The following is a 25,148-nucleotide window of genomic DNA, read 5'->3' as shown; positions in this document are numbered from 1 at the left end:
GCCACCGAGCTCGGGAAGCTGAAAGCTGAGCTCGAGGAGCATAAGAAGGAGATCACCCAACTCCAGGAAACCAACAAGAAGCTTGAAGAGGAAAAGGCTGCCACCTTTGACATCATGGAGGATGAAAAAGCTTGTCTCCTTGCTGAGTACAAAGAGAAGAAGGATCAAGCGGTTGACTCGGCCATGTACCGAATGTGGGCCTACAATGAAGATCTGGACACCAGCTTCTTAGGTCCTCATGAGGCGACACTTCTTGACAGGTGGAATGCTTGGCTCGAGAAGGAGGAGGCTGATCAGCTCGAGAAGGAAAAGGCTGCTCGGGATGCCGTTTCGGAGGGAGCCCAGGAGGACAGCCATGCTATTCGTCCTGAGGAATCCGGCGCTGCTGATGCCGAGTAGGCCAAGGAGACTCCTCTTCTTTAAATCTGATCTCGGGGAAACCATCTATTGGGGTTGCGTCCCCTTATTTTTGTAATTATTTTAATTTATGCCCTCGGGGCTGATACAATTTCTTTAAATATTACTTATATATGCTTTACATTTCTTGGCTCGAAATATTTTGCACATTTTTTATGGATGAATCATTTATGTTTATTTATTCATACAAACATATTGTGGATTTAGGTTTGAAGCTCAATGCATTCATGCACAATTTGTTCAAATTATCCGCTTCCGACCTCGTTATTTTTCAAAGTCGGGTATTACTTTAACCATGAACCCAAAAGTACTTATGTGGTATGTAATATGAATGATTTGGTTATATCTTTTTTGCTTAGTCACTTTTCCTCATCCTCAGTTTTTGCTCCAAGGTTAAGAGTTCGAAACTATTTTTCTTTAAGATATTCCAGCCTCGATCTCGACTTATTTTGAAATAGGTTTAGGTTCCTACTTATCATCGATTAGTTTTTTGGCTGGTTTGTTCCAAACCTGTTAAGTTTTCACATCTGGTTAACTCCAAATGTTTTCGGTTTTTGATAATTCGGTTATGTCCGAACTATCTAAGCTCGCGTATTTGGTTATATCCAAATACTTTATATGTTTTTGATAATTCGGTTGTGTCCGAACTATCTGAGCTCGCGTATTTGGTTATATCCAAATACTTTATATGTTTTTGATAATTCGGTTGTGTCCGAACTATCTAAGCTCGCGTATTTGGTTATATCCAAATACTTTATATGTTTTTGCATATGTTATTTTATTTTTTAAGCTGATGATATATGTACCAATGATGCCCCCTTAATATCCTATGAGTGTGACCATAGGTTATTAAATTAAGAGAGATTACAAAAAGAAAAAGAAATAACATATTTGAACGAAATGGATCTTTTATTTGATGAAATTCAAAAACAAACGAGCTAATACAAATAGAAATTCATGGTTACAGGCAACACTTTTCCTACACTACTGATAGTAAGGTCTAAGGTGTTCTCCATTCCATGCTCGCGGTACCATGCTCCCATCTAATCTCTCACGTTTGTACACACCAGGTCGGATGACCGACTCTATCTGGTACGGTCCTTCCCAGTTCGGCTCGAGCACTCCAGCTGCTGGGTCTCGAGTTTCCAAGAATACGCGTCTCAACACCAGATCTCCCATTCCGAACTTTCGATCTCGAACCCTCTTGTTGAAATATCTGGTAGTTCGTTGCTGGTAAGCAGCATTTCTCAGCTGAGCCTCTTCTCTTTTTTCTTTAATCAAATCTAAGGTTTCTTCGAGCTGAGTGTGGTTTGAACTTTGATCGTAAATCTGAGTTCGGATCGTTGGGATTTCTACCTCAATGGGCAACATTGCCTCACAGCCGTATGCAAGAGAGAACGGGGTATGCCCTGTTGATGTTCGAGCCGTGGTCCTGTATCCCCAAAGGACTTGGGGCAATTCTTCGGGCCACCGTCCCTTTGCTTCCTCCAACTTTTTCTTTAGAGAGCTCTTGAGGGTTTTGTTTACAGCTTCGACCTGGCCATTCGCTTGAGGGTGAGCCACTGATGAAAAATTCTTTGTTATACCGTTCTTTTCACAAAAGTTGGTGAACAAGTCGCAATCGAACTGGGTTCCGTTGTCGGATATGATCTTCCTCGGCACTCCGTATTAGCACACGATGCTCTTTACAACAAAATCAAGGATCTTCTTTGAGGTTATAGTTGCTAATGGTTCAGCCTCCGTCCATTTTGTGAAGTAATCCATGGCGACTACATCATATTTCACTCCGCCTTTGCCAGTCGGGAGAGAGCCTATGAGGTCGATGCCTCATACTGTGAAAGGCCATGGGGATGTCAACATGGTCAGCTCGGATGGTGAGGCTCGGGGTATCGTGGCGAATCTGGCATTTGTCGCATTTTTTCACATACTCGAAAGAATCTGTTTTAATGGTTGGCCAGAAATATCCCTGGCATATGATCTTCTTGGACAGGCTATGCCCCCCGGTGTGATCTCCGCAGAACCCTTCATGAATTTCTTCAATGATTTTCTTAGCTTCGGGAGGGGTTATGCACCTGAGTAACGGCATGGAATATCCCCTTCGGTACAGCCTTCCATCCATAATTGTGTAACGGGGAAGTTGATACATCAACTTTTGAGCTTGGTTCCGATCTTTTGGAAGAATTCCGTTTTCGAGATAATCAACTATCGGGGTCATCCAGGCCGGCTCTGTCTCGATCATACACACATCTTCCTCTTCTGGCTCGTTAATGCTAGGCGCTGATAGGTGTTCTATGGGTACAACATTCAGCTCTTCGTTTTCAGCGGACGTGGCGAGACGAGCTAAGGCATCTGCATTCGAGTTCTGCTCGCAGGGAACCTGTTCGATTGTATAGAATTCGAAACACTCTAACACAGATTTTGCCTTCTCCAAATAAGCTGCCATTCTCGTGCCGCGAGCCTAGTATTCACCCAAGATTTGATTAACCACCAGCTGGGAGTCACTGTAGCAATGTATAGCTTTAGCTTTGAGCTCCTTAGCTATACGAAGTCCTGCGAGTAAAGCCTCGTATTCGGCCTCATTATTCGACGCTTTGAACCCAAATCTTAGGGCAAACTGAAATCTGCTTCCCATGGGGGTAACTAAAATGACCCCTTCCCCCGCTCCATTTTCATTTGACGAGCTGTCGACGTAAAGTTTCCACAGCTCGTGGGCTGTGGTTATTACCTCGTCGTCGGCTATACCAGTACATTCCACTATAAAGTCCGCCAATGCCTGCGCCTTAATGGTTGTTCTCGGGTGGTAGGTGATCTCGAACTGACCGAGCTCAACAGCCCATTTAAGAAGCTGACCTGAAGCTTCTGGTTTAGATAGGACTTGCCTAAGTGGTTGATCAGTCAGCACATGGATGGGATGTGCCTGAAATTAGGGGCGGAGCTTACGGGATGAATGAATTAGAGTGAGCGCGAGTTTCTCCATCAATGGGTATCTTGACTCTGCCCCCAGTAATCTTTTACTGATGTAGTAAACGGGTCTTTGCACCCTCTCTTCTTCTCGAACGAGCACTGCGCTTATCGCGTGTTCGGTGGTTGAAAGGTATAGATACAATACTTCTCCCGTTTCAGGTTTTGACAGGATAGGTGGTTCTGCTAGGTGCTTTTTGAGCTCCTGAAAGGCCAGCTCGCATTCCTCTGTCCATTCAAACTTCTTACCTCCTCTCAGTAAGTTGAAAAATGGAAGACCACGATCAGTAGACTTCGAGATGAATCTGCTTAGGGCTGCCATCCTGCCAGTCAGACTTTGGACATCTTTGTGCCTTCGAGGTGAGGGCATGTCAATAAGGGCCTTGATCTTGTCGGGGTTAGCCTCGATTCCACGAGAGTTCACAATAAAGCCCAGGAATTTTCCTGAAGATACCCCAAAAGTGCACTTCTGAGGATTTAGCTTCATGTTATACTTCCTGAGCACGCTGAAGCACTCTTCTAGGTCATCAACATGGTTCTTGTTGAGTTGAGACTTTACAAGCATGTCATCAACATAAACCTCCATATTGTTCCCTATTTGTTCTGAAAACATCATGTTTACAAGCCGCTGGTATGTGGCTCCAGCATTCTTGAGCCCGAATGGCATGACATTATAGCAGTATAGCCCTTTATCCGTGATGAAGCTCGTATGTTCTTGGTCGGGGGCATGCATGGGAATCTGGTTATATCCAGAATAAGCATCCATGAACGACATCAGGCCATGCCCTGCCGTGGCATCTACGAGCTGGTCAATCCTTGGTAATGGAAAACAGTCTTTTGGGCAAGCTTTGTTGAGATCTAAGTAGTTAATACAGGTTCTCCACGTCCCATTGGGCTTTGGGACCAACACCGGATTGGCTACCCAGTCAGGGTAAAAGGCATCCCTAATGAATCGGTTTGCCTTTAACCTGTCAACCTCCTCCTTTAACGCCTTCTTTCTGTCTTCGTCCAGCTGTCTTCGCTTTTGTTGCTTTGGAGGAAAGCTTTTGTCTATGTTTAGTGTGTGACTTGCTATATTCGGGCTTATCCCCACCATGTCTGAGTGCGACCACGCAAAGACATCCTGGTTTTTCTTCAAAAAACAGATTAATTGCTAGTTTGCCTCGCCTTGGAGGTGTTTTCCGACCTTCACCTTCTTCGAGGGATCAGTTTCCTCGAGCTGAATTTCTTCGAGCTCCTCTAAAGGTTCGAGGTCAACTTTCTCCTCAATCCTTGGATCAATCTCCTCGTTAATTTCTAAAACCGTTCCGTCTTTGTTTTGTATGATAACGAGTGCTTGAGCGTTCGTTTGTTTCTTTCCCCTCAAGGAGATGCTATAACACTCCCTCCCTGCCAATTGGTCTCCTTTTAATGTCCCGACTCCGCTAGGGGTCGGGAACTTAAGGGCCAGATGCCTTACTGATGAAACTGCCCCAAGCCCAACCAGGGCGGGTCTCCCGAGCAGTACATTGTAGGCAGATGGTAAGTCTACTACCACGAACTCCATTATCTTGGTCACCGAGACTGGATAGTCTCCCAAGGTCACGGGGAGCTCAATGGATCCCATACAGGCAGTTCCTTCTCCTGAAAATCCGTACAAAGTAGTTGCACATGCTTTCAGGTCGCGGAGGGAGAGTCTCATCTTCTCGAGGGTTGCTTTATAAAGGATGTTGACTGAGCTCCCATTATCTATGAGAACTCGGTGGACCCTTTTATTGGCCAACTGAAGAGTAATGTCCAGCGGATCATGATGAGGGAACTGGACATGGGAGGCGTCCTCCTCGGTGAAGGTTATTGGTTGTGTTTCAATCCTCTGGCTTTTTGGTGCCCTAGGTTCGGGTTCATAAGGAGACCCGTCCCCTGTCTTTAACTCGTTAACATATCTCTTTTGGGCATTCCTGCCTCCTCCTGCGAGATGAGGCCCTCCCGAGATGGTTATTACATCCTCTCCATCAATCGGCGGGGGCCTGTCTTCTTCCCAAGCTCGGGAGTTGTTGTTTTGTGTCGTCGGAGGCACGGATACTCTCTGACCCGCGACCGTCTGTCCAATACTCTGGTTTTTGACATATTTCCGGAAGTAACCTCTCGAGATCAACCCTTCGATCTCGTCCTTCAATTGCCGACATTCATCAGTTGTATGCCCGGTGTCTCTGTGGAACCGACAATACTTACTGGAATCCCTCTTGGATTTTTGATTTCTCATTGGGTCTGGACGCCTAAAGGGGACCTGGTTTTCATTAGCCAGGTATATGTTCTCCCGAGACTCATTGAGCTCGGTGTATACTCTATACACGGAGAAATACCTCTCCCCTTTCTTTTTCTTTCCTCCCTCAGCTTCGGGATTACTTCCTTCGTTCTTTTTCCTCTTGGATGGGTTCTCCGTGGCAGGCTTTGGTGCTGCTGGGTCCGCCGAGGTTGAGGCAGAGTTGATGTTTATCGTTGTAGTTTCGGACTGGGAGGTTGCTTTGAGCGTTGACCTCGCCTCCTCTACATTGACAAACCTCTGCGCTCATCTGTTAAACTCGGTTATTGACCTTACCGGTTTCCCTTGCATGTCGTCCCAAAGGGCACTTCCCAGTAATACACCAGCTCGGATAGCCATTAGGTGCCCACTGTCATCCACGTCCCGAGCTCGGGCTACTTCCAGATTAAATCTCGTTAGGTAACTTTTTAGTGTTTCGCCCGGCTGTTGTCGGACGTTAGTTAAGGTGGATGCCTCTGGTCTGACCCCCATCATTGCTCTGAACTGCTTCTTAAAGTCTTTAGACAGCTGGTCCCATGAGGTTATTGAGTGTCTCTTATATTTTTCGAACCAACTTTTGGCAGGTCCTGCCAATGATGTTGGAAACAACATACACCTGAGCTCGTAACCCACGTTACTGGCCCTCATGATAGTGTTGAACGTGCTCAGGTGACTACACGGGTCGGTCTTTCCTTCAAACGCAGGGACGTGAAGAATCCGAAACCCTTGAGGAAATTGAGTGTTGGAAATATGGGGAGCAAACGACTCGAGCTCCTCATCAGAGTCCTCATATCGACCATTTCCTCGTTCATTCTTTAAAAGCCTAAAGGCTCTTTCGAGCTGATCGATTCTTTCTTGGACTGGGTCAGTAGGAAGTGCTGTCTGGAATTGATTGTCATTGATCGTGATTCCAGGCTCGCGTCTCCGCAAGGGATCTCTACGCTTATTCAAGCGATCCCTCAGGTCTGGATTTGTTTGATCTCCATTACCCCGACTCTGGTTCAGGTGATTTCGCAGGTCGGGACGATTCTTGTGGCTTCCAGTGTTATTACGACCTCGGTCATGTTTACTAACGGACCTGGTCTCTCCGAACTCATCACTGGTGAAACTCATTGCTCGGTTATTCCGTGATGGATTCTTCCTATGTCGCCTCGTCTTCGCCGTGCGAGACCGAGACGTTTGACTTTTCTCAGATGGAGCGCCTCTCCGCTCCTGGAAAGTCTCCTTGTTTCCTTGTCATTCCCCCACACGCCCTTCATCCTGATCTCGAACTGGTTGAGCGTTCCTGCGGGGTGGCGAAGGATATCTTATGGGTGACGGAGGGAATCGTATAGGCGACGATGGCTGCCACCCTTGTCGCGGCCTAGAGGGTCTAGAATTTTCCCGAGATGGGACAGTCGCATTTGGTGCGCTCCCAGGTACCTGAGTCCGAGCCTCTGCAGGGGTTCGGTTATTCTCAGCTCCTGCAGGCACTTCCACAGGCGGGTTAGCCGGGGCCCGAGCTCGAGTATTCCTCTGGGGCCTAGGTGGAGCGAATGGCTCTGCTGGTGCCGGAGGTTGAGTCGGCCTCCTTGTGGCAGCATCCTTTCGTGGACGCCCGTAGGGCCTCCGGGGAGGAACATGCACGTCCCTTGGAGGAGGGACTTGGTTTTCGCGTGGAGGCGGGGGCTGAGCCACCTGCGCCTCTGCGGCTATCCTTGTCAACTCCTTATTCCGTTTGTTGGCCTCTGCCAACAGCTGCTTCAGTTGCCGGTTTTCATGTTCCACAATAGGAACGTACCGCTCCGGATTGTAGTACATATCCTCATCCCTTGGTGGAGGGGGTGGTCCCCGGGAATCAGAAGACCCACTTCTCTCCTCAACATCTGGGTTCTCCATTGGTTGTTTTCCAGGACGTCTTGGGTAACTTTCCTCAGGTGTGTTCTGATTGTTTGTGGCCATGACTTTTTCAGGGATCAATGCTTGAGGCTCTCAATGAAAGCACCAAACTGTTGACGACGTTTTTCGTCAACAGTGAAAGGAGAGCACGTAAACAATAACTGATAATGGTCGATTAAAATATGACAATACAAACACACGATTTTTACGTGGTTCAGCAGTTAAATCTGCCTAGTCCACGAGTCTCTGTTATTAAGCTCAAGATTATCTCTGAAAATTCTTAAGCATGAATTCTTCAGAGTTTTCTCTCAAGGTTCAGAATTTCGGTCCTTTACAATGGTGCATGACCTCTCTATTTATAGAGAAGGATGCAGAATACTATCCCACATATTTTGGGTAGTTACTCTTTTTGTATAAATAAAATAAATGGCTTTAAATGCCTATAATCAGATATATAAGGAAGCGTCCCCTGAAGACCAGGGGACGTATAACTGTCCAAATAATATCTCACGATTCTAGGGGATTTACAGTAATAAATGGGAATTACATCTCGTATGGACAACACTTATAGATATTCAAGGTTTTTATCATATATCTCCAAGGCCTTAGCATCCCAGGTTTCTCGTTATCTTTCGAACTAGAGACACCTCCCGAGGTCACATGGCTTTCGAGATTGTATGTGCGTCGAGCTCGGGACCCCTGATCCAAGGTCATCCCTGAGGATGGATATGTCTCCGGAGCTACCTCTCGAGATCATGAACACATCGAGGTCACCATATTCGAGGTCGTCTATGTTTTGTAGGCTCGATATTTAGTCCTGGAGGATACTCTAAACCTTACGAGTCCAATTGCTGCGAACCCAGCTTTCGAGGTCACATTTAACATGGCTCGAAAACTGGGTACAACAATGTTGAAGTCTAAAGTTGTGATTTTTTTTTGTGATTTTTTCTTAAATACATTTTTTTTTTACTTTTTTACGGTTCTTTTTTTTTTCTTATAAAAATACAATTTTCAAAGTTTCATAATTACAAAAATATGGTTTTTAAGAAAAACAACTTGAAAACAACTCATTGGACTAACAAAACATCAATAAAAAAACTTAAAAATAATGTGAAAACACAAAAAAAAAAATCCTAAAATCAATGTGGAAACAAAAAAAAAAAAAGACAAAACCGTAAAAATGTAAAAATTTCTTTAAAACCGTAAAATTGAAAAAAAAATATTTGACCGTAAAAACATAAATTTTTATAAAAAATTAGTATTTTATGTAATTTTTTTTCTTCTTAATTTTCTATTGGATCAACGCACCTGAAGTCCAACCCAGTACAGGTTGGGCCAGGCCTTCTACAAAGCAAGTTCTACTTCACGATAGTTTGTTGACCAACCTTATCGGCTTTGACTTTTTTCAAGACTTAATTTGGGAAGAGTTAGTAAATTGGACATTGCCCATTAGATATATCATCCACGAGTTTTCAGTACACACTAGTAGGACAATGAACTTCATTATATTGTTATGGGAAAGAGATTAAATATCATTAATTATTGTTGGATTGATTACACAAAGTTAATAAACTTTGTCTTATTGACAATAAAAGTGTTACTGTTAATCTTTGTATTTATGTGGGAAAAGAGTCAAATATCACAGTTATATGTTTTTGTTTTTGGAATTTTCTTTGGTTTTAATGCTAGGTTAGAATGTGAAATGTAGTTTAAAAAGTAGAATATGGTGCATAAGAAGTATTAGATTTAATTTCAAAAATCAATTGAATATGTAGTTTACAAGTGAGATTCTCTAACAGATTTAGAAAGCCTTCTCTTCCTCTTTTCATAGCAATACTCACTTCCAAACAAGTTCAACATATATATACTTTATTTTTTAGTGGACAAAATCTAAACCTTATATATTGTGACTAGTGTAACAATATTATTACATGTTATATCATTCAGCCTACGATATATTGCAAAAAAAGGAGAAAAAAAACTAGATATACAGACGAATATACCATTTCATATATAAGTGTTGCTATGTGTATAAAAGATATTTTATCATATGAGGTGTTATTTTATGTGTATATATTCAATGGTGTTTATCTCTATTTATTAAGACTTATATATATATATATATCTATTCTATATAAAAAGTGTGTAGATAACGGAAATTCTTGGTTTTAACGGTTTTTTAATTTTTTCCAGTTAACTTTAATATAATATTCTTATATTTAACAGTAGATTGTAAACATGACTTAAACTTAAATAAATAAATAATTAAATAAATTAAAATAAGATATTTTTGAGATATTTTACAATAATAATTATTTAAAAATAATAAAATCATATATTTTATAACTTAAATAAAATTTAATCAAACTTAATATTATATTAAACATATAATATATAATAATTTGTTGTCACTGCCAAATTAAAAAATTAGAACAAACATAAACTTAAACAAAAATAAATAAATAAATTAATTAAAATAAGATATTTTATGATAATTTAAATAATTAAATCATATTTATTTAAAAATAATAAAGACATGCATATTATTTTTTTATCTTATAAATTTGTGTGATAGTTTGTTATTATCAAGTGATTGGAGCTTTTTTTCTTCATCAAATTCACCAAAAGACATTGCGTTTGCGAGATATATTCTTATTTTATATATATGACTTTTTCTATTCTTATTTTATTTCTATTATCAATTTCTTTTTAAATATTCTTCTATTTTATATATATGTCATGTAATCATGTAAATATATATCTATGTCAACGTTATGTTTAGATGTCATATATGTAAAGATTATTAATATAAATATTTATATATAATGTAGAACTATAATTCATTCGATTATAAAAATATATATATTTTCAAAAAGATAGTGAACCCGTTTTTATTAAAATTATATACAATGTTTACAATTTTAAAACTAAGCAAACGTGCATTGCACGTTGTTTTTTCCTAGTATATATATGTGTGTGTGCACTCTTAATTTTCATATATGAGTGCACTTTTACTGGTTACTACTCATAGATGGTTACTTTAATATTAACAATTAGAGATTAAGATCAATGATGCATATATATAGTTGTTAATTAATATTTCTAAAAATAAATTTTAATTTTTTTTAAATTTTTGGAAAAGTTACCTAATAAAAAAAACGTGTATTTATTATAAAAATATAATATTGTAAACTTTTCATTTTTCAAATGCATGTCAATTTTTAAATATAGCTAATGTCTCTCTTTGATTAGAAACAACATTAATTATAGCAAAAAAATAATAACAAAATTCAAAATTAATATATAAAAAAAGTATTTACCTGTTGGTAACTTGCTATACCAAGTTACTATGCTGTTACATTATCATAATTATTAGTACCCATCTATGAATAGTAACCATTGAGAAGTCTTCCATATATATATATAATAGAAATAGAATAGAATTTATCGTTGCACATAAGAAAAATTAAAGAAAGCAATAGAAATTGATTGTCAATTTTTTACTCATCAATACCATAGCTCTTGGCTCTTGCAATCCTTTTTATGTTCAAGCAAGGGAAATGATAACACATGAAATTGTTGATTATTATAGTGGATGTTGGAGACTTTGCTTATGGAATTGACTCTTCTTGCATTATACATATATTGTACTTAGACTAATACGAAAAAGACGCAAACCGTAATTGTTTCTTTTATGGGATTGGATAGAAGTTGTAACACCCTGGTTATCCCAGAACAGTTACGGTGATCGGTGAACCGGAAATTTGACCCGCTACCCGAGTCATTTGGTTAAAAACGTGCTCTAAGTGTTATTAACAGGCTAAGATGGAAAACCAATAAAAAGGGAAGGATAAATTTTATTAAATACATAAACTGCTCATGAGGGCATCAAAACATTTACAAGTCATTCATAATACAAAATGGCCACTACTGTTTCAAATTTACAACCCCGCCGACCTAAGCGGCAAAAATAGGGTAAACCCCCTAGTTCCTCTGAGAATTCCTTGGCCGTGGTGGTCAAGCGGCCGCTTATGTACACATCACCACCTAAGTTCTCCACTCAAGGCTGGGTGAGCTTATCTTTCCCTTTACTGTTATATTATTTTATAATATAATGTAATATTATATTATTTTATAATATAATGTTTTAGATTAAATAAATGTGACATAGAGTGTCACATATTGTAACATATAATAGAGAGTTACATTTTTTGGATATATGTGAAATATCCAAACATGTAACATATTTGGTGTTACAAAATTCATCACAAATTTGTAACTCCTAAATATCACCCATTATTGTGTAGATTTGTTGTTACACAATATTGAGATGAATTTCTTAAAGCCATATGGGAAATGGCCGATAGAGATGTGATTTTAACTCCCATATTGTGTATGGAAGTTACAAAATCAAGTGGGAATAAATTGGAACGTTTTGGAAAAAACTTAAAAAATTGGTTGCTGAAACTGACCAAGGACCGCGGCGCTTGAAACAAGCGCCGCGGCGCTAGTGGCTGGCAGATTCACACTAATTCGGTTTTTATCCAATTTTGAATGTTTCCAACAGGCAAGTAACTCCCAAATCTCTTTTTTAATTCCATAAAACACCCAATTAATCATTGGTAACAGCCATGGGGGTTGGTGGAATTTGAAATTCAAAGGGTGTCTCTAAACTCTATAAATAGGAGCCTAATGCTCACTTGTAAGACACACCATTTCTATCCACTAGAGCACTTGGCTAGAAACACCTTGAGGCTTGATTATTCCAGAAAGCATTTCCAAAATCTGTGAGAGATCCCTTAGTGCTTGAGTTAGGGGGAAATAAGCTTTTGGACAAAGGTTTCAAACCTTGTTCAAGTTGGTGATCCCCAATGCTCTTCACTTTGGTTGTGTGAGTGAGAGTTCATTGTTCTTATTCTTGTTCTTTTATTCTATTGCTTTTCTTTTCTTCTATTATTCACTCATTTACATGTATCTTTTGTTTTAGAGTTGTAATCTCATCTATATCTTTTCATTATACTACTTCTAGTTTATTTGTATATTTTGTCTTAGAGTTGTATTTTCTATTTCTATCATCTTCTACCTCTTTCTTTATATTTACATGTATCTTTTGTCATAGAGTTGTAACACTTTTTAATCAATCAATATTTATTTGTAATATATTGTCTAGAGTTGTAATATTATCTTACCATTTCCATTGAGGCAATATTATTTTTCCTAACATTTACCTGCACCACATAGCACCCATGAGCCAAGGCCCAACAAGAAAACACAATATAGCATGATATAATATCAAGAATGATCATATTAATCATTCAGGACTATCAGTCCAAAACATATAGGTGACAGTCGCAAAAGTCACTAAGTTGGGTATAGCTCCCTTAAGCCATGTGACGATAGGGCCACCAGGCTTTACAGATAAGTGAGCCTTTCACTAGCTTAAACAGGATAGGTGCATGGTGACTAGTCACCAACATAACATTCCTCATGACCATAGAGTCATAACCTTGGAACAACGTTCCCTAGCCATGTGACAAACGGTCACTAGAGCCTTAGGCCCTGGCTCTCAGTATCTAGTCTTAGACTAGCCAAGCGCTTATAAGATTCATCGACCTTAGGGTCAGTCCAGCGTTAATGCCTTAGAGTCATTCAACGCTGCTATCGATTAGATCTAATCTTCATTCGGCCCTGCGTTCAGGACGCTTATGCCGGTTCTAACTCTTAGGTCAGTGTCCCTGACTAGTTAGTGCCATATACAAGTAAACAATATTCATTAGCATTTAATATGCAATCCATGTCCACACTTATCAACCAGCATGCCTCAACAACTATCATACATGTCACATACACGGGGTGCAGTTTTCTTACCTCAGATTCGAGCGAGAAATATTATAAGGACGACCCTTGAGAACGATCGATCTTTTGGTTCCTTAGCAGTTACCTAATCACAACCAATTATAATCTCCATTAATGAAAATCAACATGGATAGGGTCTTAACCTAAGCACCACTCTCAGGACCTTGAAACATGCCCACACGGTGAGTAGATTCGATCCCGGCCTTAAGGAATGAAACCCCAAGTCAAAAACCCTTACAAACACCCAAAACGGGACTTTGAAGGAACAGAGTAGCGCTACAGCGCTGACCCCTAGCGCCCAGCACTATTCTCAGAACCCCCAACACGCCCAAATGCCCCCTGAGTAGCGCTGTAGCGCCCTAAGGTGGGCGCTATAGCCCTACCTCCAGACCACTGAAACCTCCTTCTTCATCTCCTTCGATTCTATCCTATTTCCAATGCTTCCTAATCCCATTTTTGGTGCCAAATGAACCCCAAAACCATCCCAACATACCCCAAACATCATAACCATAAGAACCCTAGCTATAAAACAGAACTAAAAGAAGGCAAACCAGGAATTTCAATGGTTAGAAACTTACCCAAAGCTCAGCTTATGATGCCCTTCAATGGAGGAACACTCTCCCAAACTCCCAAGGCTTACTACCCAAGCTTGAATCCTCAAGAATGGCTCAAAAATCTCAAAGGAAAATGAAGGAAAGGATGATACGGGAAGGCTCTCCAAGTTGCTATGTTTTTCTACCTCTTTCTCAGCTCAAAAATGGTTATATCTATCCTAGGAGTGAAATGACCATTATACCCCTAGGTCAATTTAAGGTTTCTAAAGGCTCCCAAGGGCAAAATTGGTATTTTCCATCAATCTCGTTAATCATAATTAACGCTCTCCAATTCTCGCTATTCTCAATAATCTCAAACACCAATAATTTATATCCCGTTACCATTTAATTCCTAGCAACGTTCTAATCCTTAAAATCACCCCGAGACTCATCCCGAGCCCCGAACTTAAACCTGTTGTGACTAGACCGCTAATCAATATTCCAAGATCGTCTCACGCCGAATGGCTCGAACAAACCCACATTATAATGTGGTCTCAACAACATATCACCGGCATGCATACAAATATACAATTATACCTTCAACGGGCCAAATTACCATCACACCCCTGTAATTAACATGTGGACTCACATGCATACATTTAACATCATATTATAATATAATTCACATATACATGCATATTATCATTTAATGACATATTTAAACAAGTATGGCCCTCTCGGCCTACTAATCACGCCATTAAACCACATCGGAGAATTCGGGGCATTACAGAAGTTTAAAAAATTGAATGTATAAGTTTCAAGATTATTCATATTTGTTCCAAAATTTGTATTTTTAGATTTGTAACTATCTCATTTAATGTATAAGTTTTGTTATTTCAATCTATAAGTTTTCTGCTGCAAAAAAACAAAATCTATAAGTTTTTAGATTTGTATATATATGTTTCATTTATAAATCATAATTTTTAATTTAAAATAAATATAAATTAATTTTTAAAAATTTAGAAATATAAATTTTAATCACACACACTGCACACCCTGAAAAATCTTTTAGGGCATGCAAAGAGAGCCCTAAAAACTTTATTTAAAAACACTAAATGAGATCTTTTAGGACACACAATGCAAGCCCTAAAAAAATTATTCTAAGACTCGGAACGCGCGCCCTATAAATATTCTTTTAGAGCTCGCAACTCACGCCCTAATATACTTCACTTTTTAAGGCTTTCAAATAGAGAGTTCGGTGGGGGTGCGCCCTTGCGAGCCCTAAAAAGCCTTTTTTGTAGTCGTGTGTTAGTACGATGTAATTTTTGTCACTCACCCGACACAACATCAAAATTTATTTTGATTCAACCAAAAAAAAATTAATAAGCTCTCGCGTACATATATATAGTAGTTGCAAGTAACGTGCAATGCACGTTTGCTTAGTTTTATTTAGAAAATGTATTAATTTATTTTTATTATATATTTTAATTGTTGTTTAAATTTTAAATAAGTAAATGATGTCATATATTATAAAAGAAATAGGATAAATATATTATAAAAAAATTAAGCTGAAACATTGTTTATAACCTAAAAAAATATGATATGTTTACATATAAAAATATGGTGCATTCTAATTTTAAAGTAAATTATTTGATGTTGTTTATTAGTTTCAAATTTAGTGTTTACAATAATTTAAATTTTGGTATTTTTTTATGTTTTGATTTATATACAATATATGTAATTCTAGTTTTAGAAAAAATATTCAATATAATAAAATATTCAAAATCTCTCAATTAAAAATTATGAATATGAAAAGTTTATTTGATAAAATTTTAATTTAAAAAAATTTGAAGCAAACAAAAAGTTATATATTGTTTACCTAAAAAAGATTCGCTTAATGACGTGACAGGATTAGTACGCATGAGGGATGCACGTGGCTATTTATGTGGTTATGTTCTGGTCGACCATCGACCAACAGAGAAGCAAAAGGCATATTTCGTAAGCGACTGATAGTATCTTTTCAATTATTTTTAAAGATATTACATCTTGCATTTATGTAACTTTTATTTGTCTATTATTATTCAAATATGCTTGGATTAAATGTATCCAAGGTCCATCAGGCTCCAGAAATTCTTGAGTTTATAAGATAAGGATGTACATATATAATCAATGCCTAAAAGATACGAGAGATGTCCATATATAATCAATGCCTTACCAGTCCAATGATAACGTAGGTAGTGCACATTCACACGTAATTTGAAAAGAAAGCACATGAAAAATTTATGATTGTATCGATATATATTCATTTTGGTTTTTTTGTTATACAGTCCATCATGACATAGTGACATTTAGTTATACATATCACTTGTTAATTAATTCTTTTGGATTTTGAATGGGATTCAAATGGATTTTGTTATGGCAATCACATTTAGTGTGTTTTAATTAGTATCCGACTATTTATCATAAGACATATCAATATCATGTTTTTTTTTCCACACGATAATCAATACATTCATGAAGTGTCTTATTTTAATTGGCAACAATGAATTAAGATATAGGATTTGAATCTTTTGTATACTTCTATTTAACTTGTATATAATTTTGTTTTCTTTATATTATTAATTTTTCAATACTAATAATAAACTTGTTTTTTTTAGATATTACTACTTGCAGGAATGGATGGATACATATGCTGTGACATTGGAATGGACAATGTCCAATCTACTAAATCATCCTCACGTTTTACAAAAACTTAGAGCTGAGCTTGATTCTCAAAATGGTCAACAACAATGGGTGGATGAATCAGATCTCTCTAAACTATCTTACCTTGAAAATGTTATTTCTGAAACTTTACGATTGTACCCAATAGCTCCACTCCTTATACCACACTATTCCTCTAATGACTGCACTATTAGTGGATTTGATGTACCACATGACACAATGGTAATTGTAAATGCATGGGCCATGCATAGAGACCCTAAGTTATGGGAAGACGCAGAGAGTTTCAAACCTGAGAGGTTTGAGAGTAATCATGAGAGTGAAGGATAAAAGTTAATGTCATTTGGACTTGGGAGACGAGCTTGCCCTGGTATTGGACTGACTCAACATGTAGTAGGTTTGACATTGGGGTCATGTAGCGTCCCAGAATTTTACTTAGTTAGCTAGATAGTAGTAGTTGTAGTATTTTAGATTTTGTGGATTTTGGTTCAAACCGGGACTTAGTTGGAAACTCCTAGCAATAGTTATGGATTTTATAAGTTTAACCTATAGTTTAAGAATATTAATTATAACATAAGCTTTGATTAATATTTCTGGTTATTAATATGATAATTATTATAACCTAAGGTTTAGATATAGCTAATAAGAATATGACACTTGTCATGAGCATGGTTATTCCTAAGGTTTAGATAAAGCCAATAGGATTATGACACTTGTCATATGCATGATTATTAAGGAATTATTATTTAATGATAAAATAAAGGAAATATAAGACTTATTCTTCACCAGAATCTGTTACGAGCATGACATTTGTCACAATTTTATTTATTTGTGGATTAGGTTGTTATTTAGATAATTAAAAAGATTTTCCGTAACTTTAGGGTACTGTAATTTCCGACATATTTTTTACCCAGTTATGTTATGAATTTTGAAAAATAGTATTTCTAGAAAGTTGTAGATAATTGAATTATCTTTCTAACGATATAAAGATGGTCTAAATCGGAGTCTTACAGATCCAGTTATGTTAATTTTACTCTAGATGATTTTAGAGTTACGAGATTTAGGAAGTTAGAAGTTAGGATTCTATTATTTTTTTTTTATTTTTAAAAACCAACTTTGAATCCTTAGACCAACCTCTGATAGTTTTGACCGAGTCTTCAGCCTCTGATTGACGAATATTCAAATATTTTCAATAAAATTCATTATTTTTATTCAAGCCCAAAAGAATATTTTTATTCCAAGAACTCTGTAAATAGGTTTTAGGACCCAGCCCTTTCACTTACTCTTCAGCTGTGATCAGACTCCAAGGTGCTAGTGAGACCATAAGAGTAATAAACACTTGGGTTGGGAAAAATCTTTTCTATTCTTAAGCTTTATAAAACACTTTGGGAAGTGAGGTTAGAGTGTTTCGGTATTGGAGTTAGACTAATCCATAAGGTCAACTGAGGTACCCTTATTCTTAAGTTTCATTTTGTTTGATTCCTTAGTTTTCATTCAGGTTCTAACTTTTGTTATGGTTTTGTGGTTAGGATTTTAAGTTCTTTGAACTTAAGGTGTCTTTTCGGTAAGTTTCCTCTTGGTGATTTAGTTCTATTCCTTTCAACTCTGTCCTTTAGAAATACTCACTATTTTTATTGCTGGTTTTAGGAGTGTTCCCAATTCTGCATTTGTTCTTAATTATCCCGGTGTTGGTAAGAAAAATTAGATAGTTTAGTATTATGATCTAGTTTATGTAATGTACGATATAGTTTATGTTTGTATGACCTAACATTTCAGGTACAATAAAGGGGTAAGTGTGTCTGGACCTAAGGTGTCCAATGATGTATGACGGACTATGTCCGGTAGGATCGGTTGCCAAAACTTTATGACGAACCTATGTTCGGTGTATGACGGACTTTTGTCCGGGGCTTAATTGCCACCCCTGTATAAGCACTTATCTTTTTATTATATCTGATTTGTTATTTTTAGTTATGATTATGATATATGACGTATAGTTATGATTTATGACCTATGATTTATGATCTATGACTTATGACCTATGACTTATGACTTATGACTTAGAGTATGATTTATGATTTATGGCTTAGATTATGATTTAGAATTATGAATTAAGATATGATATGATATAGATGTTGTGTTTGTATGACTTTGGTGAATATATGTTATGTTTGATTATATGACTAACCCTTGTTTGTATTATCCTTACTGTGCTTAGAAGCTCACTCCTTATGATATTGTTATTTCGAGAAATTAAGGATAGAAAGGTCGGTGGCGAGTGGGACCTAAGAGCTTCGTGATGTATTCGTTGGGGACCATATAGTCGACAAAGATCAAGCGGGCCAAATTATTTATTTATTTATTGTAAAGTTTATTTTATTTAAATGTTGCTCATTTTTATGTTAAAGACAAGTATTTTATTTTTATAAAACCATGGATCCATGTATTTACTTTTAAGTTTTTATTAAATAAAAGAGCAATATTTACGATTATGACCCAATGTTGTGTTCTCGGTAATCTATGAGAAATTAGGGCGTTACAGGTCATTGATTCAGTGCTTTGAGTGGGAGAGGATTAGTAAGGAGAAAGTTGACATGGCTGAAGGTAAAGGACTCACTATGCCTAAACTTGCGCCATTAGAGGCATTGTGTAAAGCACGCCCCATCATGAATGTCATCCTCTCAGAATCCATTGAAGAAATTTAACATTTGTTAATGGCTAAATACTTTCATTAGATAGGGTTCTTTTTGTAACGCCCTAGATAACCAAGATCGTTACACTGTGTGTCTAAAATAGTACTTAAGTTGCTAAGCAAGTCGTTTCAACTCAAATGTGTAATTAAAGACTAAGTCAAGGTCAAGTATTAAAATATTTGGCCTACAAAATGGTTATTTTTCATTAAAATATTAAGTTTATACACGAGATCCCCAAAATCAGTTTGCAGACTAGTAAAAGACAATTAGAATACTATTTAGCCATCCTAAGCGGCAAATCAAGGTTTAACCCTAGTTCCTTCCAAGCTATCCCGACCGTGGCGATCGAGTAGGCCACATATGTACACACCACCGCCCCTGAAGCTCTCCAACTCATGGCTCGTCCCGCTATCTCTTTAATTACCTACACCACGTAGCACCCGTGAGTTGAGGTTCAGCAAGAAAACGTAAACCAGCATGCACAACAAGGAAACAATATAAATGCAGTAAATATAAATCATCAAACTCAATTAACAATAGGATATAAATAACCAACCAGCAATATTATTTAACTCAGTCTATCAATAAAAATGATTAAGTGTGAACCACAGTTCTATTTATGGTGAAATATCCAGGCCCAGCGCCCTTAGGCCGAGTTCCCTGGCCTCTTAGCCGATCCCGGCACCCTTAGGTCGGGCTGCATTCCGCACGCTTGCTATCGGCCCCCAGCACCCTTAGGCCGGTCTGTAAACATATATATTCACAAATACACAATACATAGCAAGTAATCAAATGCAGCGTATACATGCATGCCCATCCAGATACTCTCAGTTACAGATATGCTCATATTCATAATATATTCATGTAAGGGGTTTAAGCCACAATCACAACTCGGGTGCAGTTTTCTTACCTCAGGTCCTGAGCAGCTAGCATATGACAGCCCCGAGCACGATCCCTAATCATGAGTCCTTGCGGTAAAACCTAGTCACAATGCGATAGTGGATAACCATTAAAATCTTAAACCAATTAAAAGCTTTGGGATAAAATACAATCCTCCGGAACCTCGATTTCTAATAAATCGGGTAGTAGAAATCATCCTGAGCGCTAAGGTTTAGATCCCTGAGCCCAAAAGCCTAATTTGGCTAAAGTTGCCTAGGCGGGCCGTGACCTGGCCCTGAGGATCGTAGCGCGCTTAGGAGACAGAAAGCCACCCAGGCTCTAGGGGCCACGCGGGCCGCAGCGCCCATGAACAAGGTCACGGCGCGCCCCCACGAACCTAGAAAACCCAGCTTCCTTCTGCATTTTGTCCCCAATTTAGAGCCACATAAGCCAACCTAAATCTGTTTTAAATCAATATCTGAGTCTACATCTCCCAATAACACCTTACCACAACACAAACAACCCAAAAGATCAAGCCAAATTGTTAGCCCAAATCAAAATCCAACCCTTAACTAAACAACCCAACCAAGCTAAGTTACAACAGAAACCCACCAAAATCAAAGCTAGAATACTTGCCTCAACAGCGAATTTGACTCCCATTGACTTGCTCAACCTATTCCCAACTTCAATCCCTAGTCTCAAGCTTCAATTTCCCACCTGCTGCAACAATTTTCCTAGTGTTTCACCAAGGTCTTCAAGTGTACCAAAACAGAAAGAGAGGAAGAGAAAAAACCGTATAGAAGGGAGAGAGAGAGAGAGAGTTGAGAAAGGTTCCTTCCTTTGCTTTCTTCCTTAGTTTCTAATTTCTTCTCAAACCACCCAACTGCCTAGTCCATTCTTGTAACGCCCTGGTTACTCTAAGATCGTTACTATGAACTTTGAACCGTGCTCAACTCGCTAACCGAGTTCTTTGGTTATAAACATGCATCTAGGTATTATTAATATGTTAAGGTACCAATAAAAAGGAAAGAATATATTTTATTTAAAACATAAAACTGTTCATGGGCCCATCAAAACATTTACAAGTTATTTACAATCCAAAATGGTCATTACAGTTTAAATTTACAACCCGCCGACCTAAGCGGCAAAATTAGGGTTAACCCCTAGTCCCTCTGAGAAGCTCCTTGGTCGTGGTGGTCAAGCGGCCGCATATGTACACATCACCACCTAAGCTCTCCACTCAAGGCTGGGTGAGCTTTTCTTTCCCTTTACCTGCACCACATAGCACCAATGAGCCAAAGCCCAGCAAGAAAGCTCAATTCTGCATATAAATATTATCAAATGATTATCATTATAATCATACAGAGCTTATAGCCCTAAACAGATGAGTGAATATCGCTTTGTGGTTACGTTAACCATGAGGGAGCTCATAGCTCTAATCAGATGAGTGATTTAACACTTGAGGTTATGGTAAAACATAATGAGTGACTGACGAGCAAGTCACTACGGGACTCGACATCCATAGCCATGAGACTAAACAGTCATTGGGGCTCTCTGGCCCTGGCTCCAATCAGATGAGTGACTGATGGGTTGTCACTACGGGCTCGGCACCCACAGCCATGTGACTAAGTAGTCACTGGGGCTCTCTGGCCCTGGCTCTAAGTGACTAGCCTTAGGCTAGACAAGTGTTTTTAGTTTTCATCGAACTTAAGGTCGGTCCGGCATTAATGCTCATTTGAGTCAGTCAATGCAGATGTCTGTAACAACCCAACTATTCTAGACCTTGGACCATTAATAACTACTATACTAATCTTAAGAAAACGTACATATGAAAACACCATATCTTTATTTAAAACTGTAAAGTAAATGTTTAAATACATAAAAATCTCACTTAGGATATGGGATCCCATTGTTTTGAAAATAAAGCAAAACATAACTTAAACAAATTGGTTACAAAATTAAGTGCGGAAAATAATACATAGAAATCATAACTAAAAGACTTAAAAACTTCATCCTCTAATCGAACGCGCAATCCACCGATTCCATCCTGCCTCAATACACATCCCCAAGCTGCCAAGAACCTTCCCGCTGCCAAAACTATTTTCCTGCACATATAAAACATAAATGAGTGAGCTTAATGCCCAGCAAGGAAAATCTACTACAAGCATAAAACATGTATATATACATAAACTATAAACTATAAACTATAAACTATAAACTATAAACCATAAACTATAAACTGTAAACTATAATCATATAACTATATAAATACAACATCTATTGTAATGGCCATCATACTTCTTGGGACTTGCTAGCTAAGCAATCATATGCCCATAAATTTGTGGGGCTAGTTATCTAAACAAGTCATATAAATTTATGGGGCTGTTATCTAAATAATCATATGCCCAAGGAATCTACTATCGAGGCTTGTTATCTAAACAAGTTATATATTTGTTATCTAAACAAATTAGGTGATTGTTATCTAAACAATTCATATACTAGAAACATATCATACTTATAACATAAACATGTATCAATAACATAAAAGCATACAAATCTACCTTATTTTCCTTACCAAAATACCGGGATATGAGAACAAGATCGAGACTTTGGAACACTCCTAAAAACCATAATAGAGAGGTGAGTATACTAAGGAAAAGAGATGAAAAGAACTAACTACACCATCGAAAAGATACTTACCAACAAAAATCTTACGTTCAAGATCTTAGATGCCTAACCAAGAATAGAGAATACGAGTTAGGATTTGAGTAGAAAAACTATAAGAATCAATACAGAGAGGAACTAGAATAAGGAATACCTTGAATGCTTCTATGACCGAACTACACCTCGACCGAAATATACTATAAACCTTACTTCCCAAGTGTTTGATAAGCTTATAATGATAAAGCTTATAACCCCAACCCAAGTGTTTACACTCTAAAGTAATCTTATCAGCTTGTAGGCTCTGAACTCAGCTTGATGAATGAAGAAATGGCTGGGTATTAGGTCCTATTTATAGAGTTCAAGAATGAAAAGATCTTCATCTAGCTTGAATAAAATAATGACTTTTTAATTGAAAAACATTTGAATAATCGTTCAGCAGAGGCGGAAGACTCGGTAAGAAAGATTCTGGACTTATCAAGAGGTTAAGGATTAAAATGAGCTCGGTTTCAAAATAGTTCAAAAATCATGCATCATAGCTGTTATATCGCCCATGCTAGGCGATATATCGCCTGTACTAATGCTCCCGAGGCTCGTTGAGGTGGTCGTGCGAAGCTACGTGTTTTTCGTATCCCCGTATGGCGATATATCGCCCCCTAGAGCTGCGATATATCGGCATACGTTGAAATATTATACACGTAATTACACTTTTTCAGCCTAATTTGAATTGAGTAAACAGCCTTGACTAAGTCCTTTAACGATTTCAAAGCTGCTGGCAGACCCTAGGACTTTCAAATATTGCTCTTAATAAACTTATTCCTCAAAAATACTTAATTTCTCATTAAACATACACATGACAAGTGTTAATCTCTTATTGGGTCTATCTAAACCTTATAGTATAATAATTATCTTCTCCATAATGAGTCATATTAATCAAACCTTAGGTTATAATTATTATTCTCAAACTATAGGTTAAACTTATAAAATCGACAAGTGTTACTACGAGTGTCCAACTAAGTCCCGGTTTGAACCAAAATCCACAGTCATAAAAATACTACAACTATTACTATTACTACTACTATCTAACTAGCTAAGTAAAGTTCTTGGACTCTACTATGTCAATTAGATCTAATCTTTATTGGCTTGCATTAAATACGCTAAGACCGTTCTTGACTCATTAGTCAATACCATGTGGCCAGTGCTCTGTACTACTGTCGAACTTGACCAATGATACTAACACCATTGCCAATTTTGACTATTCAGCCAGTGCCATGCACAAATGAGCAAGACTTGCTAAGCATTTGATATGCAATCAACGTCCACATTTAAACACTCAACATGCCTCATGAATAACCATGCATGTCTAATAAGCGTACAAAATATACGCTTATTTATAACATTTTCAGATTGATTTGGTTGTCTTTCTCAAGAGAAAGTTTCTATTTAATCTGTTTGGTGAACTTGTGCAGAGTGTCGTAATAATTCTGATTTGTTCGAGAATGTTGATAAATGTTTGTTTTAGTAGCCGAAAATTGGCTAACCTTTGGAAATATTGTACAGGCGATATATCGCCACTGTGGAATTCAAAAATTCGGCTTAAGCAGAACGACATCAGAAACTCGCGTTTTTATCGAGAACATTCACCATGCGATATATCGCAGCATTATAGGCGATATATCGGCACGAGGGCATTTTTGGAAATTTTCATGGAAATTCGTAGGTTTTTGGATTTTTGTAAAAAGAATAAAAAGAAGATCGAAAGGGACAGAGAGGGGGAAGCATTCTGACGGCAAAGGAAAAGAAACAGAGAAGAATCCACATTTATTTTGTTTGTGTTTATTTTATGCTTTTGAATTTTAGATTGTGTGATGAAGTTTAATATTATGAACTAAATTCGTATTTAGAGTATTTTAATGTAGTCACTGGATATTCTATTCGTCTTTAATGCAATTTCTATGAATCTTTGAATTTATGGTTATCTATTGTTCTTATGTTTAATGCTTGTAATTGATTGGCCATCTGTTGCATGATTATTGGTTTTAATTCAATATCTGAAAAGTGAGAATTGGAATAGCTTTAGACAATAGACATAGATTTCAATTTAGAACGAAAGTATCAAATTGGTTTGTGTAGCAATTAGGTTTTTGTTCTTAATGCGGTTTATGTGTAGAATTTATCACAGACATGTAGAAAATTCATAGGTAAACTGAATATTTTATATCTTGAGAGAGAATAGAATTGTCATTAGTAAACTTGCTATAACCATAGATCAAA

The 25,148-nt window shown here is 37.6% G+C and overlaps 1 protein-coding gene across 1 annotated transcript; it reads left to right on the top strand.

Annotated features, from left to right (window-relative positions):
* Positions 1-16,605: 16,605 nt before the first annotated feature.
* LOC133781845 (isoflavone 3'-hydroxylase-like) lies at positions 16,606-16,974 on the top strand. Its single transcript, XM_062220945.1, has one exon. It carries the CDS (start codon positions 16,606-16,608, stop codon positions 16,972-16,974), a length of 369 nt encoding a protein of 122 aa, XP_062076929.1.
* Positions 16,975-25,148: the final 8,174 nt, after the last annotated feature.

The sequence above is a fragment of the Humulus lupulus genome, chromosome 1 (assembly GCF_963169125.1).
Source record: "Humulus lupulus chromosome 1, drHumLupu1.1, whole genome shotgun sequence".
Lineage (NCBI taxonomy): Eukaryota > Viridiplantae > Streptophyta > Magnoliopsida > Rosales > Cannabaceae > Humulus > Humulus lupulus.
The sequence above is the reverse complement of the archived record's forward strand: the minus strand, read 5'-3'. Positions and strand labels throughout refer to the sequence as shown.

What these genes read in the sequence shown, in the direction of transcription:
- LOC133781845 (XM_062220945.1), top strand. Translation starts at nt 16,606, where the DNA reads ATGGATACATATGCTGTGACATTGGAATGGACAATGTCCAATCTACTA.